The 23,647-nt window shown below is 32.4% G+C and overlaps 2 protein-coding genes across 3 annotated transcripts; one reads left to right on the plus strand and one right to left on the minus strand.

Annotated features, from left to right (window-relative positions):
* Positions 1 to 98: 98 nt before the first annotated feature.
* LOC139499089 (uncharacterized) lies at positions 99 to 10,187 on the plus strand. 2 transcript variants are annotated; one of them, XM_071287765.1, is made up of 5 exons: positions 99 to 239; positions 6,485 to 6,545; positions 8,229 to 8,372; positions 9,223 to 9,453; positions 10,026 to 10,187. In XM_071287765.1, exons 2-5 carry the CDS (start codon positions 6,518 to 6,520, stop codon positions 10,058 to 10,060), a joined length of 438 nt encoding a protein of 145 aa, XP_071143866.1. In that variant the 5' UTR covers positions 99 to 239; positions 6,485 to 6,517; the 3' UTR covers positions 10,061 to 10,187. The 2 variants fall into 2 exon arrangements, with proteins under 2 accessions (XP_071143866.1, XP_071143867.1); XM_071287766.1 differs by lacking the exon at positions 99 to 239 and adding an exon at positions 5,444 to 5,562.
* A 5,371-nt stretch (positions 10,188 to 15,558) lies between these two features.
* Positions 15,559 to 21,918, minus strand: LOC139499091 (biogenesis of lysosome-related organelles complex 1 subunit 5-like). The gene is made up of 5 exons (XM_071287767.1): positions 21,805 to 21,918; positions 19,478 to 19,560; positions 18,833 to 18,962; positions 17,948 to 18,000; positions 15,559 to 15,803 (listed from the first exon to the last, which is right to left on the minus strand). The coding sequence occupies exons 1-5, from the start codon at positions 21,827 to 21,829 to the stop codon at positions 15,624 to 15,626; spliced, it is 471 nt and encodes a 156-aa protein (XP_071143868.1). The 5' UTR covers positions 21,830 to 21,918; the 3' UTR covers positions 15,559 to 15,623.
* Between the last annotated feature and the right edge of the window lie 1,729 nt (positions 21,919 to 23,647).

Below are 23,647 nucleotides of genomic sequence, written 5' to 3' on the forward strand. Positions count from 1 at the left end.
AAATAAGACACTGGGGTCAACTTGTCAATCTTGAACAATATCTGACTGTGTTTTATTCGTACGTATCTGGTGTGTTTTGTTACAATCTAATTGGTTTCATAATTTGTTACGTCACTCCTGAAACTCATCATATTTTTTATTTAGACCAAGTTCAGGTGATTACAAACAGTTATCAAATGAGGAATAATAATTAATTAGACTGTTTTAATTACAACTGTGACACACAATAGTGTTTAAAGGTAAGTTCTACTGAATTGCATTGGAATTTACATTAAACTGTATTATCATATTTCGGATTCGAATTATATGTAAAGTTAAGAAGAGTTCAGAATATCATGCAATACGAGATCGGCACAACTCGGAACAGATAAACACATGCACACATTCGACCTCCAAAGCAAGGTTTTCGGCTCTCCGAACATCCCCAAAGTCAAGCCTGCATTTTTCTTCGGTCTTCGGTTTCATAGTCGGCTGATATTGCGTTGGTTTTGTCAATTTTATTGACTTCCTGTTTATGAATCTATCTTTGAGATTGGTATTTTTAATAATTTGTTATTACATTTTTTTAAACTTCAAACATGTCAAACGACCCAATAAACTACAGGTAGAGAAAATTGCCAATATATATAAATTATTGTGTCAATTGTCATGTTGATTTAAAGTTGCACGGTGTAGTATATTTTTTTAAAGCAATTGCATCTGTTTTCTCGTTTAAAATGTTTCAAAATTTTCTTTGAAAGCCGGTATAGGTTTTTCTCGTTGTTAAAGGCTGTTCGCTGCTCTATAATAGCTTATTTACATTATGTACACTTCAGTTTAACTCTGCATGATGAAGAGTTGTCTCATGGGTATCATACCACATCTCCCTATGTATTATATCTACTGCAGCGAGATTTATCAAATAATCGCCTACCGTGTGCGGGATGTAAATCAAGTCAAGGTCGTTAAACACTTTCGTCATCAAATGACTCGTATAGAACATTGCAATTTTGTTGCTTAGATAAGCATAATAACATTTCTATGCCCCACTAAAGTCATTATGATTCTCGGTCTGTGTGTCCCTTCGTTCGTCCGTCCGTCCGTCCGTCTATCCCGCTTCAGGTTAAATATTTGGATCAAGGTAGTTTTTGATCAATTTGGAACTTAGTATGTCACGGAATAGAAGTTCCTTCAAATTATAAGATCCAAGAAAATAAAATCTGGAATATCATTTCCACAGGGATAAATATTACAGTAGTTGTTCCTAACGGTATATATATATATATATATATATATATATATATATATATATATATATATATATATATATATATATATATATATATATATATATATTTAGAATTTATATTCCTAACGGTATAAATGGTATAGAATATTTGTTCCAACAGGAATAGATTATGACACTGTTTATAACAAAGTTTCTATTGGAACTTCTGTTAGGCGGAACAAATATACGTTGACAAGTACACTTGATCCTTTTGATCTTTCAAATTTTAATTCGAAATTAGAGTTTTGACCCCCAATTTGACGGTCGACTGAATATAGAACATGAAAGTGCAAATGTGGCATCCGTGCACCATGGACACATTCTGTGCTGTGATTTTTGTTTTTTTGTTTTCTTCGTACAATTTTTATTCTAGCAAAAGTTTTCATGACCATTTCAATTATTTATTTTATTATAATCTTTCTGCTAAATTTTTAATATATTTTCGCTTTCTATGTTTTAATTTTTTTTTTTTTTTTTTTTTTTTTTTGTACTTATTATTGATTTTAATTCTATTATTTTTCTATCAATATAATTATTTATGTTCATATATCTTTCATATATATGATTGCATCAACTCAACTACATGTACAAAATGTATGTTTGATGGGTAGTATGCAGAAGTTCCAGAGGTAGAAGGATCATTTCCATTATAGATTTCAGTGATAGATTGTTTTAAAAATACAACAAAAATAAAAACATTATATATAAAGTAGAACATTGTTTTAGTACTTTTCGCAGTACCCAAAGCTTAGCTGAATCATAACATCAACCGAATACAATGATGACAATGATTCGAAGAACAATTGAAAAAAGACAATAACAAAAAAGAGAAACCAACTAAAGTATATTATTGAATAAATTGAAAAAAGAAACCCCCATAATACTGAAAATTGGCTGTTTCAGAATCTAAAGCATCATGGGTAATTTCATTGTTCGTACCCCAAAGTGAAAATAACGTTACGTCATTGGTTGAATTTCCATTGTTTATAACGTTTTAAACCAATCAAAACGCTTTGGTGTACGCTTTTGAAAATATTACCCAGGATGCATTAGATTATGAAACGGCCAATTTCAAAATAATATTAATGAGAATTCCTGTCTTTTATATTGTAGGACAAGATATTTATGTTTAATGTCTTACAATCTTGGGATAAAATAAAAAAAGGCACGAAAGCAAACCAAAGAATATTTCGGTCATATTATTTTGCCCAAAATAATACTATTAATTTGATGACGTATTGATATTAGTTCTAAATCCTTTCCTCTCTCAAATCCTCTTTATATTTTTTTTTAAGAAAACTTTTATAAATGTTAAACAAACGAAAAGTGTAATATTATTTCTTAGTTCTTTTATGTAGAACAAAACATTTTTTTACACTTAAAATAGACTTCGCAGTATTGGTGTGTCGATGGAATTATATATTTGTTAAGATGTTTGACCTGGTTAAATAAATATGGATTAAAACTCGTGTATACCCTCTGTTTAAGCTGACCGTAAATCCAATGTTTAAAGGACCTTATTTTCTTATTCGTGCCCTCAAATGCAAATAAAGTATTTATGAACAAAAACTCAAACACATATCTATGGGAAAGAGCTCGCCTAGACGAAAGTTTTATTATCAAATAATTCAACTGTCCTCAAATCACTTTGCCAGCACACTAAGACCGCTGCAGCATACATGTCTTACAAACATATCTACAATGAGAAATAATGAAATAGAATCTTTCATATCACAAAACCATAATTTCATAATTTTCTTTTTAATATCTGCAGAAAAAGCATAATGCATTTACAATATTACATCTACACAGGAGGGTGAGGGAAGGGGGGTGGGGAAAACTTCACTGCACTAAGACTGAGCTTCGAATGGTCAGGCTATGAAAATGTATTTTCAATGTTAACTTTTACCGCGAATGACCAGTCCGTGCTATCATACAAAGAACTTTGAACTCTTAACTTTGTTAAGGTGACTTGTTGTTGTGCTAAAATAATTTAAATATTATTGTAAACATAAACACATGTTCCCAATATAACAACAAACTTATGTGCTATCGATAGTTAATAAATACATTTATACATCATAGTAAACCCGCATTTTTTTGTGGTGTTATTTTTTAAGATATTGTAGAAGATTCTTTTTTTGAAATTTATCATCAGTAAGAAGTCTGTATTTTACGTTGGTCAAACGTTTCGGATCCCAAAGGAAGTAGTTACTCGGAGGTTTCATGAATCTTTTCTAGTTCATAAATTGCATTTTGGATCATTTTTGTTTGTGTGATTTAGCATCCGATTTCAACTTATAGAAAGAGGTATAGGTTGTATATCTGTAAATATAGATACCAGTATGCAATTTCCCATAGGAATTCCATTTACGTCTTAAACTGTGCCACTTTTCGCGAAGGATTATCTCCTAGAATGGAAAGTTGTCTGATATGCACTTTTATTATATCTCAGATATCAGTTTCTATACAACGTTAGTACATAATGTTTTGATATTTTTTTCAAATTGCAAGCGTATGACTATTTGACCGGTCAATAGTTCACAACTATTTGACCTCGATGGAATTACTTGACTGCAAACGTCATTATATTTCGTGGAACTTCAAATGCAGCTACATGATTGGAGAATGCTTTAGAAACATGCGTAGTTGGTATAGTTCATAATGTTTTCTCTTAATCCCCTTTAGGAAAATTATCGGCTACTTTGTTTCGAGAATTCTGTATGTTTTAATTAAGGAATGACTGTAATATTTTTTATGTCTATGAAGAAATAACATAAAAAATTTGGTGCACACTGAATAACGCGCGTAGCGGGTTATTTAACAGTGTGCACCACATTTTTTATGTTATTTCGAATAGACAGAAAAAATATTACAGTCATTTCTTATAATTTAATTCTAAATTCCATTTTAAACCGTAGAAAATCATGAAAAAACGTTGATGACGTCACGGTCACATGACTAAATTATGTCAATGGGCTGATAACAAAATAACGTCAGACAATCAGAAGACGCGTTACATTTAAAATTAAATTATTAACCTTTAAAAATTAAAAGATGTGGTATATATGATAGCTAATGAGACAACTTTAGATCAGACACTACGTCATAAGACACATATATTCACAACATATAGGTCATCGTATAGCTTTAAACAATAAGCAAAACTCGGTGTCTGCAACCTATGCCAACATTTGAAAAATATATATTCAACCTAGTATGCCTACAAACAAAATACAATAGGTGTTGTTATAACAAGTAATTATTAATTACCTGTTAAATACAGTCAGTATTTTAAAGCATTACAACTTACTCCTTTTGAATAAAACAACACCAGTGAAATACTGATTACAAATTATGTTAATATATGGAAAATAGGATGAAGATATTACAATAAAACACTCTTTTTTTGGTAAAATACTTCTCAAATTTTGATGTTCTAGACCTGCAATTATAAAAAAAAAAAAAAAAAAAAAATTAAATGTCAGAGTAAATGAAAAAAATTTTATAAAAGAATTGAATAAGAAAAAGAAATATTCAGGATTTTTTTAATATACAAGATTTGCCCACTTATTACTTTTTGCTGAGTAACCAAGCTAAATAGAGTTTTTAGGTTTTTGAATTTTGTCAGATATTCGGACTAGCTATATAAAGCCCGAAATGACAAGTGTAATACCATTCAAACGAGAAAAAATAACGGTCAATTTTATACATACAAAAAATGAACGAAAAACAATAATGATGTACAGCTAAAAACGAAAAACAATTATGATAAAAACGAAAAACAACAATGATGTACAGCAACAAACGAAATTCACTCATAAAAAAAAAAAAAATACTGACTTGGGACTGGCATATGGGAGGGGTTAAAAAGGGCGGCTCCAGCCATTTTAGAGTCGAGGGGGTCCAAACCAGGGATTAAAGGGGGTCCAACTATATATCCACATTCAATTGCATTGATCTTAAAAAAAAGAGGGGGATCCGCCACTGCGTTAAACATATCGACAAAGAATGTTTTATCACAATCATTTAACTAAATGATGTAATGCCTGAATGAAGCGATTCGTTTCTTAATAGTTTTATTCTTCTTTTTAAACTGAGTGTGACCCTTTCGAAAAGACTTTAAAATAATCAATTAAAACCTGTATCTTAAGTGCCGATTTTACATTTATTAGCTTTGTCTGGACGGATTATTACTAATCTGAAATAATCTTATAACAGCTCTATCTTGATTGTTTGATCTTCTAAACAGTGCGAATTTTAACACTTTCAAATTTGGATTATCTAAATAAAAGGTATAGTACATTTATGGTGTGATCATTTAGCACTAGCTTGTTTGTATCAAATTTGTCAGTGGCGGATTCAGTCGGAGAGGAAAAGGGGGGTTATAAGACTCCCATGTTGATTCGAAATTATATTTTTAGAGCATAAAATAGAAAGTTGTTTTCGCTACGATCTGCACTTATTGTTTCGTTAATGCAATTATCCCCTTTCAAAAATCGTCGATCCCCACTGCATATACCTACACGCACGAGGTAATGTTAAAAAGTGAATATTGGAGTGCCTTGTTGTGCTGTTCATTTTTATCCACGCAGATTTTTTTTTATTGAAATCAAATTATCATAAAACATGTACAACACCTCTCTTCTAAACAAATATCAGTTTACATCTTCAGAAAAATCATTTAATATTTGTTTGTGGTCGTGTGACTATTTCTCTTTTGTACACAATTATTTCCTTCATTTTGTTGAATATAGAAAAAGAAACATTTTTATTGTATCCTTTATTGCGCAAAGACATTTTTGTCATTTTTTTCCAGCCATCTCGAAATATTCAATTTTTAATTCATCCACTACATGTCCCCCCCCCCCCCCCCCCCAAAAAAAAAAATAAGTAGATTTCCGGTACTACATATTTTTGGTACAGAAATAGTACCTATGCAAAAGTAGCTGTGTAAGGCTTGTCTTTGGGGATTCCTGGATTGAGGAAGTTTGACTTTTAAAAATCAAATACACCATATCATCTATTATAGCGTCTGTACCAACTTCAGATTGAAAAATTAAAAAAAAAAACTTCTTGATATCGTAGAATTAATTGTGTCTGAAACCGATTATTCTTCCTTTTCTCTTGTTGTCAACACTACTAATTTTGCTTATTGATATCTGCATATTCATTAGTTTGTAGATTAATGACCTTTGATTATAATTTTCGTTACAGTATCGTACTCCTGTATGAAAAGTTACAAATAAGATGGAATTACCAAAAGAAGCACGTGATGGTAGGTTGCAGTTGCCATGGTATTTATTTCTCGTGAAATTTTAAGTTTTATGTTTTTTTGAATTCAAAGTATTATAGAGAAAACCACACAAGAACAGCATTGGAAAACATAATATATTAATAAAAAAATATGTGATGTTAAAATAAATAAACACAACAAAAACTGAACAAATAAATTATAATTTATTCAAAATGGAAAGTGGTGTTACTTTGAACAATCCAACCAACAGCATAATGTTTGAAATAGAGAGGCGAAAAGCATCAAAGGAACATTCAAACTCATATGCCCAAAATAGACTGACAACACCATGGCTAAAAATAGACTGACAACACCATGACTAAAAATAGACTGACAACACCATGGCTGAAAATAGACTGACAACACCATGGCCCAAAATAGACTGACAACACCATGGCCCAAAATAGACTGACAACACCATGGCCCAAAATAGACTGACAACAACATGGCTGAAAATAGATTGACAACACCATGGCTAAAAATAGACTGACAACACCATGGGTAAAAATAGACTGACAACACCATGACTAAAAATAGACTGACAACACCATGGCTAAAAATAGACTGACAACACCATGGCTGAAAAAGAAAAATACAGACTAACAAACAATATTACCCACAATTCAATATAGAAAACTAAAGACTGAGTACCACGGACCCCACCAAAACTTGCAAGGGTAATTGTAATTTAACTGAAGCAAACCCAAGCACACATGTAAATATTAGACTAAAATCTGGTTCAAGTTCTATATATATAAAATTAATAATCAGATATCTTTTCAGATCGAAAGGAAGCTTAATTTTTAAAAATCTTACAACTGTGTTAAGTTTAAAATAAAATGAGCATTCTCCAGTTATTTTGATGCTGTTGTTAGAATGTTGATCGTAAATTTGTTTTATTGCACTCGCAACAGATTTAGACTTATTGTTACATAAAAGAAATATGTCATTTATTGAATGTCGTATTATTTATATATCGTTAGGTTTCTGTTGTTGTTTGGTTGCTGTCTAATTGACAATCAACCCCTTCAAACTGATAAAATGACAAGATTTAACTACACATATCTTCTAGCTTTTGGCCATGTCTAAAATCTTGATCTTATATTATACATCGTTTTAAAAATCCAAGTTTGCAGTTTATCTCAAGTTTTCATAATCTACAGCAACACTTTGAGCAAATTGTGAAGAAGCTTGATGCATGAACATCACAATAAAAAGACTAAGTAACTCCGAGATCGTTACAGAGACAATATTTCCCCCAATGACAGTGCAAATTTTCCGCCTTCTTGCCGGATGATCAAGTCCTAAATATGCATGAAATATTTGCCACTGCATGGGCGTTAAGCAAACTTCCACCAATCAAAGAATCCTTTTAGAGAAACATGTATTTGATAATCTATGAAATGCTGCTGCTACATTTTCCGTTTCAGAATCTATCGACTTGGGTAATATAGCATGTGGCATTGTTTGTCACGTGACATCATAATACAAATTACTTTATTTCAATGATAATTGTGTCTTTTTGAGAACGATGTTAACCAGTCAAAGCTATTTGAAATACGCTTTAAAATAACTCAAGACGATATGCATTAAATTCTGAAACTAAGAAGTTCAACTATTTCCTATAACCTTTTCTAACATAATTTCGACGTTCTGATTTAATAGCTATAAAGAAGACATATCGTGCTATGGATGAGAATGGAGATGGTCGTGTCTCGGTAGCAGAGGTCAGGAGAGCTTCTAAACGTATAGGAATAGAGTTCAGCATTGATCAGATCAAGCAGATGATGGGGGAGCTAGACGATAACGGTACAGTATAACTTGTCTCTATCGGTCAGTGTTCGCTTAGGAGAACACTGATTTCTCTTTATCGATCGATAGCGAGTCGGAATATAAAAACTGGATTACCTTTTTTTTAGTTTGGTTATGTACATTATCGAAATATCTAATGTTAGCGAAACCTCGTTTCCTTTATTTTGTATATGTAACATTACCGAAGTAGACATACACAATCTAACCGTGACTGAATGTGAACCTACGATGAACAATACGACAAGTGATACACAAAAAGCAGATGGACTAAGGCACATGATACACCCCAATTTTAATTATTTGCTTTGGGGGAGGGTTCGTGTTGCTTAGATTTTCTTTTCCAATGGTTTTGTCGTAAAATGCTCAATCAAAATGCAGTATTCGGAGTTATCTGTTCTGACATTGAAACATTATACCCAACGGAAAAGCCGTTCGTTGATGTATATAGTATTTGTCTTTAGTTTGTTGTATTGCACATACATCGGTCTGTTAGTTTTCTCGTTTGATTTGTTTTTCATTCGTCATTTCGTTGCCTTTTCAAGTATATTTCGGTATTAAACAGTATCGGTTTTGATCTTTGTTGAAGACTAAACACATATAATACAATGAAATACAGTTACTAACTTGCATGTAATTAGTCTCTGGTGGAGAATTTCATTGGCATCATACATTATCAACTTTTTTTTGTATATATAAATTATATTTTTTACCAAATATATATTTTTGCAGCTAAAAAAAATAAACATAATGATATAATTAAAGATACTGAAGTCCTTTTCTGCAGACTTCAAATAAGGAAAGCATTAATCATAGTCATGAACTAAATTTGTATGTTGTTATATTTTAGGTGATGGTTATATAAATTATCCTGAATTTGAGAGGATGATTACAACCTTTATTCAAGAAGATTCAGAAGAAATAAATGCAGCAAGAAAAATATTCCGATCTATGGATGTAGACGGCGACGGCAAAGTGACAGTTCCGGAAATAGTATCTTCATTAAAAGTATCAAAAGCGGAAGCCAAAGAGCTTATGGAAGAGGCGGACACGGATAATGATGGGAAAATGTCGTTTGAAGGTATGCATTTAAACAGTTTTTACCAATAAAGCTACCCTGTGTAATTTTTGTTTCACTCACAAATTGAAAAGTGCATATAATTGAACACATTAACATCCCCCCGCAATACATGCGATACTCATAGCCATTTGAACAACCAGTTAGTGTTGAATTTATTGTCCTCTTTGGTTAGCTTTGGGATTTAGTTCGATTATTGAAAATGACTGTATGATATTTTTGTTGTTATGACTCGAACCGATCCAACTGTTTCCTTCTTCAAGAAATGTACCTTGATCAAATTTCTGTTTATAACTTTATAACTTGTGGGATATAGACTTAGTGGTTCAAAATCTTAATTCATTGCCTGACACATCTAAGCAGACAAAAGAAGAAAAATGTCTAACCAAATTGCAAAGCCATGCCCATGTCGGTGACTGACACTCGTCTTGATGTTATTAAACAGAGTCTGTTTGAGGTACTGAAGATTTGGCCGATACTCATTTGTTAGCTTTTCTACTTGTTGTCATATCTATATGGTCATCTGCCTGGTTTCCGTTTCTGTCAGTATTACAAAAATGTTTCCTTTTTTTCAGAATTTTTGAATGTTTACAGAGGACAGACTGGATAGTCAAGAGATGCAGAAACTGGTGCATTTATTCAATTTCTAATCTGCATTGTCATATGTTATTTGTGTTTGATAGACTGTATGAGAGCGTTAACGTGTATGATGTTGAATAAAAGAATTTCTCAACTTCTTACTTCCTTTACTACATATATGGTCCATGATTCTCACTTAAGTGAGTTCATGAGTCCTGAAAATACGTATAGACTCCCCCTTTTTAAAACTGGTGAGTCCAAAAATGCAACAAGATTGTAGAATTTTGTATAAACTGAACACACATTTCATCATTTTAAAGCAAAGGTTTAAAAGTATTTTGAATATTATGTCATTGCTCTATTAGGTCATGGAGACTAAAATAATAAATAATATTGCAATAAAATATCTTTTTTACTGTTGGACTTACCATGCATAAAAATACCCTCTGACTACAGTGTAATTCAAATAGGAAGACTATGCAAGAAATGTAAAGGGTCAATATTTTTGAATAATGAATCTTTTAGGCAGCAACCATTTGATTTTCTGGGGGGCTATGGATTTTTTTTTCAGACAAACTTTTTTTTCGCCTTTCGTCGAGAAACAATCTTTTTTTTTCACGACAAGTCAAACACAATTTTTTTTCAATTATAGCATTACATATAGTGCCATGCGGAGGGTGAAACAAACTTTTTTTTCCAAAAAAATCCACAGCCAAAAGAACAAACAAGAGTGCACACGCTGAAATGTATCACATTTTTTACTAACCATAGATATTATGTTGATAGTCCTAAATATAAAGCTTTACTACAACTGTCACATAAACTTAACACGATCCAAGAAAATGAGGTGAAGGTCATATAAACAAAACGAGAAATACATGTGTATCTTACACTTATCAAAACACTTAATATAGTTGACATATTGCTTAGGTTTTGTAAGAAATAGACTTAACTTGGCATTGCACAAGGTCATGTTTTTCTCCGACTATTTATGACGTCTTTACACTAAATCCATTGGATGTTGTATGTGTACAGATAGTTTAGTCTTAGATGCATGATTTTTTTATAAAGTGTTAGTGGCTTTGTACTATCTTTCAGATAACTACGAGTACTCTCAGATCTGTTCCTAGTGTCTTTTTGTTGTCGGGATGTACAAGTACCTGACCACGTCCACTTGTATTTTTGTCCGTCTGATGAGTTAGGCCTTTTTCAAGTCATTTTTATAGTTCGTTCTTGTGTTGTACTGTTATACCACTGTCCCAGGTTAGGGGGAGGGTTGGGATCCCGCTAACATGTTTAACCCCGCCGCAGTATTTATGTATGTGCCTGTCCCAAGTCAGGAGCCTGTAATTTAATGGTGTAGTTTGTTGATGTGTTACATGATAGAAGTTTTTCAGTCATTTTTTTATACAAAAAGGCCGTTAGTTTTCTCGTTTGAATTGTTTTACATTGTCATATCGGGGCCTTTTATAGCTGACTATGCGGTATGGGCTCTGCTCATTGTTGAAGGCCGTACTGTGATCTATAGTTGTTAATGTCCGTGTCATTTTGGTCTCTTGTTGATAGTTGTCTCATTGGCAATCATATCAAATCTTCTTTTTTATATTAACCAACAAAGATAACTAAACATTTAAACCAATGAACCATGAAAATGAGGTCAAGGTCATATTACCATACCAGGCAGACATGTACAGCTCACTATCTCTCCTTGCAAAAAATATAGTTGACATATTGCTTATAGTTTAAGAAAACACAGATCAAAACACAATTACTTAAATAAATATTTCCATACACCAAATATAGTTGACCTGTTGCATATACTATTAGATTGATAGATAGTTGGTTGCTTTACGCCGCATTAGCACAAAAAGGCTATATCGCGGCGAGAATACTTTAAAAAAAAAAGACCAAACCTCAAAAACTTAAATTTGACCACAAAACCATGAAAATGAGGTCAAGGTCAGATGTCAACTGCCAGTTGGACAGGTACACCTTACAATCATTTCATACAGAAAATATAGTAGATCTATTGCAAATAATACAAGAAAAACAGTCCAAAAAAAAATAAAAAATAGCTGAACTATAACCACTGAACCATGAAAATCAGGTCAAGGTCAGATGACACCTGCTAGTTTGACCTGTACACCAAATATACTAGACCTATTGCTTAAAGTATCTGAAATTTAATTAACTTTGCTCATTTATCCATGAAATGAGGTTGAGGTCAAGTGAAAACTAGACGACAATGAGGACCTTGAAAGGTACGCACATACCAAATATAGTTATCCTTTTACTCATAATAAGGGGACGACCATTTGATATTCTGGGGGGGGGGGGGGGGGGGGGGGGGGGGCAGGAGGATTTTGAAAATAGATAACTCAGCCATGATAATCACAAAAATAAATGGTTTGTTCTGTGGTAGTTTGAAAATAAATTACCTGACTGGCAATGTATTGAAAATAAATAACTCAGCAGGTCTAATCGAAAGTATGAGATGGCACCAGATTCTTCGTAAATTCATCTTTTTCCAAAAAAAAATCGTGAAACACTTCCCAAATTTTTTTAATAATAAAAGTATAAATATTATTTAAATATACTTGATATGTCTGAAAATTGGTTTTATTTAACTTGAGGTATCTTGTCTCAGGAAACCTTACCTCACTTTTATTTTAACATATTTTAAATGCTTCATGTAGGAAATTTCAAAACTAAGCGCTTATCTCAATATCAAATTGTGTTCATAGCGAGTGCCTTGCAAGAAGCAAATTCTGTTTTCCCTCAGACGTAGCCCTGATTTTTCGGGATCAATATTTCTTATTTATTTGTCTTTTGTTCATTGATTGCCCTTCTGTATTCTGTTAGTGTTGCATTCCTTTTGTAATGTAGTAACTTTGTTATGAACTTGATCATGAGTTTAAAAAAAAAACAGCAGCCACATGAATTCCATTTTTACTTTTTTACTTTATCATGCACATTGGTCTTTTGATGTTGTCCCTAGAAACTTCAGTCTTACACTGAATTTATACATTTTGCTTTGAGACCAAAATATTGTCAAAATATTATTAATACAAAATTTGCATTTTCATATTATGAAAGGGTCTTCGGAACACTCAGAAAGCATGATTTTGCATCATTTGTTCTATAGCTTCTTGGGCCTTCAGTGGCTCCAAAACACTTTTTAAAAAAAATTGCCTCGCTCCGCTCAGCGAAATATGTTTGCAAATACTTTTAAAAGAGGCGTTACAACCAAACTTTAACACTATGTATGTATGCAATACATGTATATGCAGTTGGGAATATAAAAGATTCATTTCTGCAGAAGATGATGATTAATTCTGATTAAAATGGTACATAATGACTTGACTATACATGTATTATTTATAATAAACAAATCATTTAAAAATTGTATGTTTTCGAATATCATAAATATAGTTGTGAAAATGAATAATCAGTCCCTTGCTTTAATGAAAATGAAAAATCTTGCTTCAATAGTGCAGAAAATGAATAATCTGTCCTGTTAGTTTACAAAAATAAATAACCAATCAAAAACAAATCCTCCTGGGCCCCCCCAGAATATCAAATGGTCGTCCCCTAAGGGATTAATGAACATAAGAAACAAGAATGTGTCCATAGTACACGTATGCCCCACTCCTACTATCATTTTCTATGTTCAGTGGACCGTGAAATTGGGGTCAAAACTTTAATTTGGAATTAAAATTAGAAAGATCATATCATAGGGAACATGTGTACTAAGTTTCAAGTTGATGTAACTTTAACTTCATCAAAAACTACCTTGACCAAAAACTTTAACCTGAACTTTGCACTATCATTTTCTATGTTCAGTGGACCATGAAATTGGGATCAAAACTATAATTTGGCATTAAAATTAGAAAGATCATATCATGGAGAACATGTGTATTAAGTTTCAAGTTGATTGGACTTCAGCTTCATCAAAAACTACCTCGACCAAAAACTTTAACCGGACGGACGAAGGGAGGCACAGACGGACGGACGGACGAAGGGAGGCACAGACCAGAAAACATAATGTCCCTTTACTATCGTAGGTGGGGCATAAAAATCTTAACATCTATTTCAAGTAGTCACTGAGCCATGAAAATGAGGTCAAGGACAATGGACATGTGACAAGCTGAAATTTCATAACATAATGCATCTATAACAAAGTATGAAGCATCCATGTCTTCCACCTTCTAAACATAAAACTTTCAAGAAGTAACTTAATGCCACATCCGCCTTTGTCGCTGTTGCTGCCAGATCACAATCCCTATGTCTAGCTACGACAAAAGTTAACAATAAACCATTAAAATGAGGTCAAGGTCAGATGAAATCTGTCAGTCTGACATGTACCCCTTACAATCATTCCATACAGCACATATAGTTAACATATTGCTTGTAATATCTGTAAAACCTAATCACGTAAGGGGCACTTAAAATGAGGTGAATGATAATGGGCATATGACAGACAGAAACCTTGTAACATACAGTATCTGTATAAAAGATATGCAGAATCCAGGTTTTCTACCTTCTAAAATATAAAGCTTTATACAAATAGTTTATGCCGCAACTGCCATGTAATACCTATGTCTGGCATACTGCAACTAATGTCACAGGTGAGACTAAAAACTTTAAAATTTTGTGCTGATAAGAAGAAACTCCTTCCAAAGATACAGTGTAGGACAACTATTTGACAACTAATACTGAACATTCAAAAACATATCATACTATCAAAATACAAGTTTTTATTGTTTTAAAACCTATTCCATCCAACTTTTACAATAACAACCAATTTCTTAATTTACAATATGACAGAACCTCTGTTGATACAATGGTAAGGCCTTATATATATATGAGGGGGCGTTACAGAATAGAGAAAAACAATGGGTAAAAAAATAAAGAGTAAAATGGACATAAAAAATATTTAAGAAAAGTGAGGTGCTTAATATAAACATAAAAATATAAAGAGAATAATGGGCACAAAGTATATTAAAGATAGAGAAAAATGGAATTAAAATTAAAGAATACAGAAACAAAGGTCATTCAACCAGATAGTCGTATACATGTATTAGTTAAGTCTGCCAATTGATATTTTATCGTATGTTTTTCTTTGTTGTGATGTTATGCTATTGTTTCAGAAAAAGGGAGAAGGTTTGGATCCATTAAAACGTTTAATCCCGCTGCAAATGTTTGCACCTGTCCTAAGTCAGGAATCTGATGTACAGTAGTTGTCGTTTGTTTATGTAATATATACGTGTTTCTCGTTTCTCGTTTTGTTTATATAGATTAGACCGTTGGTTTTCCCGTTTGAATGGTTTTACACTAGTAATTTTGGGGCCCTTTATAGCTTGTTGTTCGGTGTGAGCTAAGGCTCCGTGTTGAAGGCCGTACTTTAACCTATAATGGTTTACTTTTTAAATTGTTATTTGTATGGAGAGTTGTCTCATTGGCACTCACACCACATCTTCCTATATCTATATATCAATATCTGTAAAAAGCCACATAATTATCAAGCCATTTAAAAATTTAACACTTTAATAATAGATTAACAATATAATATCATGAACAAATATCTTTTTGTGTCATGCACTTGCCATGGTCGAGTAGCCTAACTTATCCTCTAAGTCTTCATAATGTGTTTTGAGACGTTCCACTTGCTGATTAAAGTCTGTATCAATCTCATCACAATTATGATATTGTTTCTTTAGGAATTCATCCCATCTCTCTTTCCTTGATGCTCTGTTCTGTAACAGCTGTTTATTCTATAATGAATAAAAACATCACATGGGATTTTGCAAAAAAATGTAAATTTACAATTCTGAGAGTGTTACTAAGCAAGTTGATAGATTTTTATCTATATTTTTAAGTCCTATTTATGGGCATTATATTTTCCGGTCTGTGCATCCGTTTGTTTGTGTGTCTGTTCATCCATTCCTCCGTTTGTTTGTCTGTCTGTCTGTCCCACTTCATTTTAAAGTTTTTGGTCAAGGTAGTTTTTGATGAAGTTGAAGTCTAATCAACTTGACTTAGTATACATGTTCCCTATGATATGATCTTTCTAATGTTAATGCAAAATTATTGTTTTTACCCCATATTTACAGTCCATTGAACATAGAAAATAATAGTGTGGATGAGGCATCTTAAGATCTTAGCTAAATATCCTTGTTTCAGTGTGCAAATTTTCATGTGTGTACTCCAAGAACTCTAACAATATTTTGCTGTATATCAAATCAATATAAGTAAATGTATTAATAACATAACCAAAATATTGAGTTGTGGTAAATAAAGTATAAATAAGAGCCTATTATTTGCACTTGGAATTATTTTTAATTATGAAATTTGCATAATTTCTTGTGCTTGAAATGTTTAATAAATCCCATGTTTATTCTATACTTAAATGTTCTGTGCTGCGCACAACACTTTCTATTAAAAAGAAGATAGTACCTTTTCAGTAGAATGTACTGTGCCGTGCACAACACTATCTATACAAAATACATTGTATGGAAAGTGTTATGAACTGCTCAAAATATTATAATACCAAATAAACATGGAATTTATTAAAATTTTCAAACACAAGAATTTTTACAAATTCCATAATTAAAAATAATTCCAAGTTCAAATAATGTACTGTTATTTACTTATTTCACATTTATTCAAATGGTAAGTGAATCTTTGGCGGGATCATTGATGGTGTTGTTTTTACTAAGTTTGCTAGTTACTTTTAATACACCACAAGGCCACGGTTTTTTAATTGGTTGGTTTACGGATTTTCTCCATGAAAAAGTCGGGTCGGTCGGTCGGAAAAAAAAAGAAAAAAAAAGATCTTTCAAGACAGAAAACTGATATGCAGAATAAAAATATATTTCACCTTTCTAATAATATGTTTGTCATACTATTTTTTCATCGTTCTTAAATTTAAGTTTGATGAAATATTATTGCTCAGCTGTAAACATCGCATGACATTGTCTAATAATCTCCCGTAAAAGGGGGGGGGGGGGGGCGGTACACTGACAAAGACGAAATTAAATCGTCATTTCACAAACAAGAAAAACAGATTCACGTCAGTTATTTGACTTAGCTTTTAATCAAAACTTGGTGAAAAATAATAAGCACGAAAACTGATAAAGAAAAAAAAAAGTAAAAATGTCGTACGAAAATAAGTTTCAACACACGTGTCAAAAACGTAATAGACTCGTCCACTGGAAAAACGAGAATATCAGGTTAAATAATCTGTTGTCATGCATTCCCGTTTTTTATCCAAATGGACGATATTTTTTTATTATCTATAAAACAAGAAAATATCAAATGATTTGTTAAAATTCAGTATTTTAACTTGATGTCTTGAACTTCCACCTGTCCACATTTGGTCAAGTCTATTTATATGAAACATGCATCTTACGGACTGGTGACAAATAAGGAAAACGAACTAAATGTGTAATTGGTTTTAAACACAGGTTTCGTTCCGCAAAATTATTTGCGCAAACGACATTTCAAGGTCATTAATAATTGATTTGTCTATTTTTAGAAACGTAAACTGAAAGTTTCATTTTTCACAACAGAAAGTGTCATCACTTCTGTTAGTGATTAATGCATTTCATTTCATAAAAAAGGACATTTTAATTTTTTTTCAGGGATAATGCATTTGTTAGGGTCGGCGAGAATAAAAAAAGCCTGAAAATTCGATTTTATTTTTATTTTGGAAATCTGCAAAATCGGGTCGGCGGATCCGTAAACCAACAAATTAAAAAATCCTGGCCCAAGGTAGGAAATACTTTGTTTTAATGGTTGATTTTTAAAGTAGAGTTATCTCCCATATTTGGTATTAAAATAGAAAGATATGCTTGCCAATGAGAAAACTCTCCACCAGACAACTAAAGAATGGTGTAGAGGTTAGAAACTAGTTTACCTCAAGTAATTCACCATCTTCAATTTTTCTGCACATTTCTGTTGCAACTTTTACTGAAATAAAAAAAAGAAAGATTAAAAACTATATATTTAATTTTCGAAAAACCAGACTTTAAAAATCTATCTGATGTAAATGTAATGTTTTTTTCTAATTTTTGAAGGCTGTATTGGGACCTATATAATATATGAATTGCTTATATCTTTTTCATTTGAACTCTGATAGATAGTTGTCTTATTGCCATCACACCGCATCTCCCTATTTTATTTCAAGTTTAATAGTGTGTGATATGTCAAGTTAGTGTGTGATATGTCAAAAGTCCCATAACTCTGGAATGACTGCCACATATTTTAAATAGTACACATTTTTATTTAGGGGCCAGCTGAGGCCCAGATCTGGGTGTGGGATTTTCTTTCTGCATTGAAGACCTATTGGTGGCATTTGGCTGTTATCTCTTTGAAACTTCATTCCTAATTTCAATTCTCAATTTCAAGAAAATTGTCATCCCTTACATCATTGTACATGCATTAAAAACTGTCTAAGAGAAATTTAACTTTCAAAATATAAGCATCTTTATTTTGAATACATATGATTTCTACAATTTTGACTGCTACCCACTATACATACAGTACACTTTGATACTGCCAATTTAGAAAGTAACGTGTACATTGGTAAATAAAAATTTACTGATTAATGATAAAAGTTAATGAGATTGCAAAATTTTTGTGAAGTAAGGCCGAAAATAAAATTCAAATTGTTTCATGTTGCCTACCGTACCTACTAAAAGTATGACACAAACTGTTTTTATTTTTCCTTTTTTTAATATATTTTTTCCTGCTCTACTATTATTTTCCTTTGTAAAACATGCAATTTTGTGTTTGGCCATACCTTTGGCAGAAACATCAGGTAAGAAGACCTGCATAGCTTTCTGACTCTCTGGGATCAGTTTTTCGTTCATTTCTTTAACATTGTCTAAAACTTTTTGTAATCTCTCTGGTTCCCTGTTTTGTCTTTTATCCTGAAAAAGCAAAATAAAATAAAAAACAGCATCTGAGTGTTATATTACACTTTACTTTTTTACAGATTAAGATGTTGGCAGTCATTGAAAGGTTTCTAATAAATTTATGTACATAATGTCAAGAGCTTGACAATAGTTGAATGATACTAATTTGGTTACTGATGTCTAAGTCTTGAAAAGACTTGGCTAGACTGAAAAAGTTTGTCCTGTACTCTTTGTCCTGCCTTTTTAGTGTTTTCTTTATTCGGTCCTGCCTCTTTTATTTTTGGTTCTTTAATTAATTATCCTGACTATTTTACATAAATTGTCATCCTATCATCCTGACATTTTTTTTTTATTTCAAAAGAATCTACAATAACTTACAGGTTTATGTTTCAGACGTCAGAATGCAAGTTTGTTAATTGCCATACTCACCCTGTCACATTATTCCGATTAATAAAAACCTCTCAATGATTACTGAATTTTCAGTGTAAGATCTGATCAGTGTAATGAAAAAGATTCTACAACATACTCACCTCAAATTCTTGTACAAAGTGGTTGATATGTCCTTGTAACACTGGTCTATGGTCCAGCAGTCTAGCATGAATCTCATTCACATCTATGGTTTAAGTATGAAAAACATTCATTAATATAATAATATTGTATTTCTAATTTCTAATTTGGGAATTAAACAAATTCATTAATGATAATTTGAAACAAGTTACTAGTATTCAGTCTTCACAATAAACTTTGAATCTACCATAGATGGATCTACATTTTACATGTTTTAGGAGGGAGAGCCTGGGCCCCCACCCTTTTGTGGGAAAAAAATGGTTGAATATATAGGGAATCACTGAAGCATGACTGGAGCCCTCCCCCCCCCTTTTGGGTCAGTCAGTGGGCCCTCCCTTATGAAAAGTTCTGGTTCTGCCACTGTCTACAGGACCATAACTGAATTTATCTTGTTTATTGGCCTGTTTATTATTTAATAATGCCTGTTGAAATTGTTAAGCAAAGACTAGTATTCCCTGTTGCAATGAAGGGTAAACAAGTGAAATTGCGAGCTACTGCTCACTGATGATACCCCTGCCGCAAGTGGATAATATTAATTGTGTAAAAATATGCAAGTGTTCGGTAAACAGAAAGTTGTCAACTGATGAATCTGAAAACGCATCACACAGTATAGCTGACTTATATTAACCCTTAAACCAAATTTCAGAAATCCTTGTATTGTAGTTCCTGAAAAAAAATGTGACGAAAAATTTTCAACTTCAAGTTGGCTATCATGTGTAAAATCAATCAAGTGTTCGTTAAACAGGAAGTTGTTGAGTGATGAATCTGAAAAAGCATCACACGGTATAGCTGACTTATATCAAGCCTGAAACCAAATTTCAGAAATTCCTGGTAGTGTAGTTCCTGAGAAAAATGTGACAAAAATATTCATGGGACGGACGGACTGACTAACAGACTGACGGAAGGACAGACAGAGGTAAAACAGTATACCCCCCTTTTTTCAAAGCGGGGGTATAATAACTGAAATTGTCTTCAATGAAAAGTCAACATGGTCAAGTTGCAGCAGTTTTTAATATCTCTAAACTTCACAGGTCTCAACATTGGATTTTGAATACAGATGTGCAGCTAGGATTTTCTAACATCATTCCACAATGTCCCAGTCTTGTGAAAATATTGATTCATGAATAAAATTTTGTCATATCATTTATATATTTTCTATTATCAAATATATACATTTATTTATTACGTAAAACTACATACAGCATACAGCCCAGTATCCAGTACTTCGGTACTGGCATGAAAATACGGATGTTTTGTGTTATTAAAATTTCCTGTTACAAAATATTAGAAATTATTATAAATTAAGGAATGAATCTCCCTCATGCAAAGCTCTGATTCCTTTCACGGATTTGGCTATACTTTTTGGACCTTTTGGATTATAGCTCTTCATCTTTTATATAAGCTTTGGATTTCAAATATTTTGGCCACGAGCATCACTGAAGAGACATGTATTGTCGAAATGCGCATCTGGTGCAAGAAAATTAGTACCGTCAATTTTATTACTACCACTGGGTCGATGCCTCTGCTGGTGGACTATTAGTCCCCGAGGGTATCACCAGCCCAGTAGCCAGTACTTCGGTACTGGCATGAAAATACGGATGTTTTGTGTTATTAAAATTTCCTGTTACAAAATATTAGAAATTATTATAAATTAAGGAATGAATCTCCCTCATGCAAAGCTCTGATTCCTTTCACGGATTTGGCTATACTTTTTGGACCTTTTGGATTATAGCTCTTCATCTTTTATATAAGCTTTGGATTTCAAATATTTTGGCCACGAGCATCACTGAAGAGACATGTATTGTCGAAATGCGCAATTTTTTTAATACAGATGTTTAATTGAAAAAAAGAAATATTTCACTCTCCAGAAATGACACATCCGAAAAAGGCATGCCTGTGTATACAGTCATATAGAAAGAAATGGTAGTTGAATTAACAATTTTAGACAGTCAATAGTTTAATTATGATCATGTTGATGGATAGTTTCAGTACACATTCCTATTATTTAAGGTTATTATAAAGGATCATTAAGGTGCTGCTTAGTCCAAATAATTATGACGTCTGACAAGGCTATTTTAATTTTTTTCTGGGACGCCTTCCTACGACTTGCCAGACGTCATAATTATTTGGACTAGGTGCTGCTGTGTATTAACAATCAGTCAATAAAGTCTCAACGCAAGTGTAAGGATTAGAGCCTGAGTATTCACACTCACTGGTAAATAAAAACACAAATGTTCAAAAAGGCAAACATATAACACGATCTGAATAAGACAAAAACAGATAAAGGTACCTTTAAATATTGTTTGGTCAATCATGGTTTAGAGAAAGCCCCGCCCACTTTTTGTTGTCTCAACGTCAAAAGATTTCTTTACCAATAGAATAAAAGTAGCCTTTTTCAAACGCGTATATGATCCTTTTTTAGTCGTAAACCGTAATCGGATTTTTTCCGGAAATAGATAACATTGATTTTACAAATTTGAGCTTTCTAAAGAGCAGTGGACTACTGCTCTCTATCCAACTTTAAGATAATATTATATATATGTGTGTATGTGGTTGTTAATTTTTAATAGTATTGGAAATGTCGTATTTCTAGATATTGATTGATATAAAATCGTTTTTTTTTTCACTTTACAACTGAGAATCACTTCAAAGTATTGAAAATTAAAACCTTTACAAATAGACACCGTTTAAATATAAAATACAGATTATGCATTTTTGTAAATATTGTATAGGAACTTGTGACATTGTTTGGCAAACAAAATCGTGCATATCGTAGATAAATAAATAAATTAAAAGCGTATCAATAATTCAGTGATATTTCAATAATAATTTCAGTGTGCAATATTCGACTGAAATAAGCAATAATACATTGTAAATACCATGAAATACTACGATTACATGTTACTTTTGAAGGCGAGAGGTCGAAGATAAAAATAGCAATTGTTTGACTGTCATAACAATAAAATTTAATGCTATTGACACTACTAATATATTAAGGCAGTCAACACCATGCATGCACACACTTATATATCAATCTCATATTTGCATGAAATATTTGCCACTGGACGTTAAGCAGCCAACACTCAATCAATATTTGTATAATAATCGAATTGTATAATACATGTATATCTCTGCCATGTCTTTGTCAGAAAAATAAATATGTGAAGCGATCGAGCATATGTTGTTTATTTGCAAGTACGACTGAAGCAGCAGATGAGAGCCATTATGAAACGAACTCATAATATGGTATACAACCGACAACAATTTACTGCTGCACTTTTTATACCAGCAGTTGTGATTCGCCAATAATACTAGCCATGAACACTCTCTAAACATATAGAACCACCTGCATCATGTTAAGTTCTTTCCTACTTATATAGAAAGTTTGAAAATATCAGAGTGCATGAGTGGTCGCGGTCAATTGATGTTCAAGACTGGAGCAGTTAAAATATGCATTTATCAAAGGAGTTCTTTATAAATATATAGAGAAATACACTTGCAGACACTGAAAGAGAAAGCAACAAAGCGTAACACGTCTTGAAAATGTCCCAAAAACACAAAAGAGTTCTACAAACACGATTGATTCAATCCAATTCAATGAACGTTTAGGTAAGTTCAACTGGGACTACTGTGAGCGAACAATATTTAATGTAACGAGGGCAATGTAAAAAATGCATAATGAGTACTGACCTATAGTTGTTAATCCGTGTCATTTGGCCGTTAGTTCTTTCGTTTGAATTATTTTGAATTTGTCATTCCGGAGCTTATATTAGCTATCTATACGGCATGGGTTATAGTCGTAGACCTATAGCTATACACTTTTGTGGAGAGTTGTATCATTGGCAATCGCACTACATCTTCTTATTCTTACATATATATATTGTGAATGAAACCGTGAACTTTAAACTAAAAGACACGTTCAATTCCTATGGAAGCATAAAAAAAACCCACAACGTTTCCATGGATTTAGGACTTTAAAGATTTATTTATAAAGACTCACAATACTTGCGAAGTTCCATGAATTTCTCGTCTATATCATGTTTAGGTCCCGTATCTATGACAACCACGGACGGCTGAGTTCCTCACACAATCAGTCATTGAAAGAAGCCAAAAGAGTCACCCAGCTACGGTCC

The sequence above is a fragment of the Mytilus edulis genome, chromosome 12 (assembly GCF_963676685.1).
Source record: "Mytilus edulis chromosome 12, xbMytEdul2.2, whole genome shotgun sequence".
Lineage (NCBI taxonomy): Eukaryota > Metazoa > Mollusca > Bivalvia > Mytilida > Mytilidae > Mytilus > Mytilus edulis.

Coding starts and splice junctions, on each gene's coding strand:
- LOC139499089 (XM_071287765.1), top strand. CDS start 6,518: ATGGAATTACCAAAAGAAGCACGTGATG. Junction 6,546..8,228: donor ACCAAAAGAAGCACGTGATG/GTAGGTTGCAGT, acceptor CTGATTTAATAG/CTATAAAGAAGACATATCGT. Junction 8,373..9,222: donor GGGGGAGCTAGACGATAACG/GTACAGTATAAC, acceptor GTTATATTTTAG/GTGATGGTTATATAAATTAT.
- LOC139499091 (XM_071287767.1), bottom strand. CDS start 21,829: ATGATTGACCAAACAATATTTAAAG. Junction 19,561..21,804: donor TGACCAAACAATATTTAAAG/GTACCTTTATCT, acceptor CTTAAACCATAG/ATGTGAATGAGATTCATGCT. Junction 18,963..19,477: donor ACTTTGTACAAGAATTTGAG/GTGAGTATGTTG, acceptor TTGCTTTTTCAG/GATAAAAGACAAAACAGGGA.